This window comes from Microtus ochrogaster, linkage group LG9 (genome assembly GCF_000317375.1).
Source record: "Microtus ochrogaster isolate Prairie Vole_2 linkage group LG9, MicOch1.0, whole genome shotgun sequence".
NCBI classification, from domain to species: domain Eukaryota; kingdom Metazoa; phylum Chordata; class Mammalia; order Rodentia; family Cricetidae; genus Microtus; species Microtus ochrogaster.
In genome coordinates, this window is record NC_022034.1 from 935868 (window position 1) to 940679 (window position 4812).

Below are 4812 nucleotides of genomic sequence, written 5' to 3' on the forward strand. Positions count from 1 at the left end.
GCTTTTTCAGTCACAGTCCAGCTGGCCTTGGTGAGCTCCCAATAGATCAGCCCCACTGTCTCCGTGGGTGGGTGCACCCCTCTTGGTCCTGACTTCCTACGTATAACTTAATACTACATCATAATTTTATTTAAAATGCAAAGTGAAACAATGGGATACATTCTTTTTAGGGCAATAACATGATTGTGAATTAAATAATCTGAAAGTAATTTATAAAATGAGAGTCAATATTCTTCAAGAAATGACATTGAACATTTAAAATATGTCAGGAATAGAGTCTTTTTCTGATGATAAACACCATTTTATTGGTTCTTTAAGTGCATTACTCCCATTATCTTATCACACATATCTGCGGTTACTATTTCTCTTATACTGTTGAAAATTGAATACTAATTTAGCTTCTTATCAAGAAGTATTTAACAAATAGGACCTTGCACAATATAAAATCCATGATGTCTGAAAGTATAGCCTTTGTGGAAATTATCTTTACATTATATCTAATGAAATGTTTAGTGAGTATGAAATTTTATATGATATAACTATAAGAATTAAAAACACATTCTCATCTCTTGCAAAATAATTTTCCATAAAAATGAAATAAAAAGATGTGTTAGTATATGTTCCTCAAAATTCAGTGAGGGAAACAGAAGTTTAAAACTGCATTACTGCCAATGTATGTATTAGAAAAGACACAGAGAAATAGAAAGAGTAAAATTAATTGTAGCTTTTTACAGACAGTCACAATCAGAAACAATGTGAATGACCGCTTACCCTCACTCAACTACCTGGATCCTTGTTTCTTCTTCACTAATCTAACAACAGCACCTTTCACTTCTTTGTTCCTGAGACTATAAATGAGTGGGTTCAGCATAGGGATCACAATGGTGTAAAACACAGAAGCTACTTGGTCCTTTCCCAGGGAGTAGGACTTACTCGGTTTTAAATAAATAAAGATCAGAGTGCTGTAAAAGACAGTGACTCCAAGGAGGTGAGAGGCACAAGTGGAGAAGGCTTTTTGCTTTCCTGAAGTGGAATTGATCTTCAAAATAGCAGAAAGAACAAACATATAGGATACAGATATTGTGATAAGGGAAACAAGAAGGGTTGAACCTGCAAAAATGAATATAATTATTTCAACTCCATTTGTGTCACTGCAGGACAGATATAAAAGTGGAGATGTATCACAATAAAAATGATAGATGACGTTGGACTTGCAGAAATATAGTGTATTCATGGCAAACACAGTGACAGAGGAATCCACAGTTCCAATCATGTAGGACCCAGTAAGGAGGGCAAGACAGCATCGTGAAGACATAATGGTAGGATAATGTAAAGGTTTGCAGATAGCTATGTAGCGGTCATAGGCCATTGAGCAAAGCAGAAAACATTCAGTGCCTGCCAAAAGGATAAAAATGTACATTTGGGCAAAACAATCTCTGAAGGAAATACTCTTGTTTGAAGTCAGCAGGTTCTCTAAGGTTTTAGGTGTGATGTCAGTAGAGTAACTGAGGTCAACAAATGACAGATGGATAAGGAAGAAATACATTGGAGTGTGCAGCTGGACATCTAGACAAATAATCAGCATCATGCCTATGTTCCCTAAAACAGTGACCAGGTATATCAGGAGAAACACCACAGAGAGTACCAGCTGGAGATCTTTGGAATCTGTCAGTCCCAAGAGGATGAAGTCTGGTTTACTTGTGTGATTCCAGGTGTTCATAGTGAATGACCCTAAATGATGAGAAATCAAAGGTAATGCATAGTTTCTGATGTCATAGAAGTTTTCTGCATGCTTGTCACTGTACTTTTATATATTATATATAATCTATATTTTATATACATACTATAACTTTTATAATATGTTATAGAACTGTAAAAAGATTTCCAAATAAATGTGCAAAGTGACAATTATATCATAACTGAAAATGTGTGTTATAATTCCAAAAAAACTTGAGCTAGTAGGAATAATTTCCTTTCATATGTTTAACCTGCATGAGTTGTTATAATGGACATGATAATACTATCCCCTCACTTTACACAAGATCTAAGTTGCAAAACACAGATAATGTGAACTTAGCACAAATTCAGGTAGAGTCAAGGATTATTTTTAAAATCAAAGACATTAAAGGATCTTAGCCACACCCTTATTCCAGTAAGTCTAAATGAAATTTCACATTTAATGAAGAAGTATAGGAGACAACTTTGAATCATAATTTAATGGCTTTTACGATAGCAATTAACCATATTTGTTTTTACTGAACTTTTATAGGCTATGTTAAGAAAAATAACTACTAATAATTATTGGATATTGTTTTTCACTATTGAAAACAATTTTAAGTAAATTTATTTTATTGAAAGATGAATAATCCCTGGTGCAATCTCCTTCCACCAATTCTGTTTGTCACAATCACAATGTACCTTTGTAAGTACTAAATGATCTATGCACTCTAATTTTTAAATTTAATCTCTATTTTGAGAGCTTCAAAATTTCACAATTTAAAAAATACTTACTCTGAGTGCCAAAGTGGGTAGAAAAAAAAAACGGAGGCAAAATATTTCCAATAGCATTGGACTGAAAATATTCAACTCCCAAATTTTCTCACAAATGAAGGAAAAAATACATTTATGGATTTGAACCTGTCAGTCTTAGAGCTTTTATTTTCCTTTTGATTATTTTTCTTTTTTTGTGAACTCATTTGAAAAATTTCAGAAGTTAACTGAATTATCCTTGATGCTTTCCTAAGGTCTCAGTCAAAGTCAATTTTAAAGGAAGTTATACCACAAATTTATACAAAGAAAAACTGTGAAAATGAACAAAGCATTCTATGTCTTTTATCTCTTTCTATGACACCAGAATTTATGTTGAAATGTCATGAGCATCAAGTGACGTGGTCATCCTCCAGTGGCACTTCCTAAGATAGATTTCTTGGCAAGTTTTCAAGAACTTAGGTCAAAGGAGTAATTCAGCAAAGGTATTGCTGTTCCCTGAGAGACCTATAAAGAAGAAAATGATAAATGTCTTCTCTTTTTTATGCACTATGTTTATTTATATGCCCACTAGTTTACTAAATTTATTAAGTATAATATTTAGATGACACTCTATTCACAACAGTGCATTTTTAAGTTGTGTGGCTAGACAGTGTTATTATTTTAATTTGAAAATTAAGGTGATTATAAATAACAACATTTCCAGCAATAAAATATAAATCAAAGGAACAGTTCTGCAATTATTAAAATCTGCTAAGTAAAAACAATGGATGATGTGTCCCTATATTAACTGACAGTTGTGTTTCTCCCTTCTCATCAAAAAAATTTCTCTTGGCAGTATAAGGATACCATTCTAGAAAACTACAAGCAATCAAATTGTACATTTAGGGAGCCCAGGCCCAACAGATACATTTACAAAATAAGAAAGAGAGAGAGAGAGAGAGAGAGAGAGAGAGAGAGAGAGAGAAAGCGAGACAGAGAGACAGAGAGAGAGACAGAGACAGGGACAGAGACAGAGACAGAGACAGAGACAGGGATAGAAATGGAAAAAACCCTCCAGCACCTAAGTCACAGAATCATTTCAGAAGAGAGAGGACACAAAGGTTGCAGGAGCCAGAGGAACAGTGGATTGGCTGTGAAAAGCTATTTTCAGAGAAACTTCTCTCTACAATAGTTGGGAACAGATCCACCACTGGACAATGTGCAGAAAGAGAGAGGCTTTGGTACACTCGGTTCTAAATGGGATGCCCGCATCAAACCCCTGTCTTCTCAGTTTTTATAGAACGTTGTGGAGTGGAGGCAGAAAGATTGTAAGAGTCAGTGGGAGATGGAAGACAAACAATAAAACAAGTTCTATACACAAAAGAACTGATGCACATAAAAACTCATAGAGATCTGGGAAACATGCACAGGGCCTGCTTATGTCTAAGCCATATAGGGTCCTAGGTCAGAGAGGGCAAATGTACACAAGGCCCCATTCTTTTTTTTTTTGTTTGTTTTGTTTTGTTTTTATTTTTTTAGTTGTTGAAAAAAAAATTTCTGCCTCCTCCCCATTTCCCATTTCCCTCCCCCTCCTCCCACACATCGCCCCTTCCCCCCACTCTCCTCCCCCTCTCCCCCTCCCCCCCACTCCATTCCCCCTTCCTCTCAAGAATCAAGAGCAGTCCAGATTCCCTGCCCTGCGGTAAGTCCAAGGTCCTCCCACTTCTATCCAGGACCAGGAAGGTGAGCATCCAGACAAGCTAGGTTCCCACAAAGCCAGTTCATGTATTAGGATTGAAACCTAGTACCATTGTCCTTGGCTTCTCATCAGCCTTCATTGTCCTCCACGTTCAGAAAGTCCGATTTCATCCCATGCTTATTCAGTCCCAGTCCCGCTGGCCTTGGTGAGCTACCAATAGATCAGCCCCACTGTCACAGAGGGTGGGTGCATCCCTCGTGGTCCTGACTTCCTTGCTCATGTTCTCCCTCCTTCTGCTCCTCATTTGGACCTTGAGAGCTCAGTCCAGTGCTCCAAATTGGGTCTCTGTCTCTATCTCGATCCATGCCAGAGGAAGGTTCTAAGGTGATATGCAATATATTCATCAGTATGGCAATAGGATAGGGTCATTTTATGTTCCCTCTCCTCAGTTGCTCAAGGTACTAGCTGGAGACATCTCCCTGGACACCTGCGAGCCCCTCTAGAGTCAAGTCTCTTGCCAACCCTAAGATGGCTCCCTTAATTAGGATATATATTTCTCTGCTCCTGTATCCACCCTTTTTTTATCCCAACCATCCCATTCCCCAAGCTCCCCCAATCCTCCCCTTCTCACGTTTCTCACCCCA

General features: G+C 37.2%; 1 protein-coding gene across 1 annotated transcript; it reads right to left on the reverse strand.

The window, feature by feature from the left end:
* Nucleotides 1-781: 781 nt before the first annotated feature.
* LOC101992621 (olfactory receptor 8H1-like) lies at nt 782-1720 on the reverse strand. Its single transcript, XM_005363289.1, has one exon. It carries the CDS (start codon nt 1718-1720, stop codon nt 782-784), a length of 939 nt encoding a protein of 312 aa, XP_005363346.1.
* Between the last annotated feature and the right edge of the window lie 3092 nt (nt 1721-4812).

Coding starts and splice junctions, on each gene's coding strand:
- LOC101992621 (XM_005363289.1), bottom strand. CDS start 1,720: ATGAACACCTGGAATCACACAAGTAAACCAGACTTCATCCTCTTGGGA.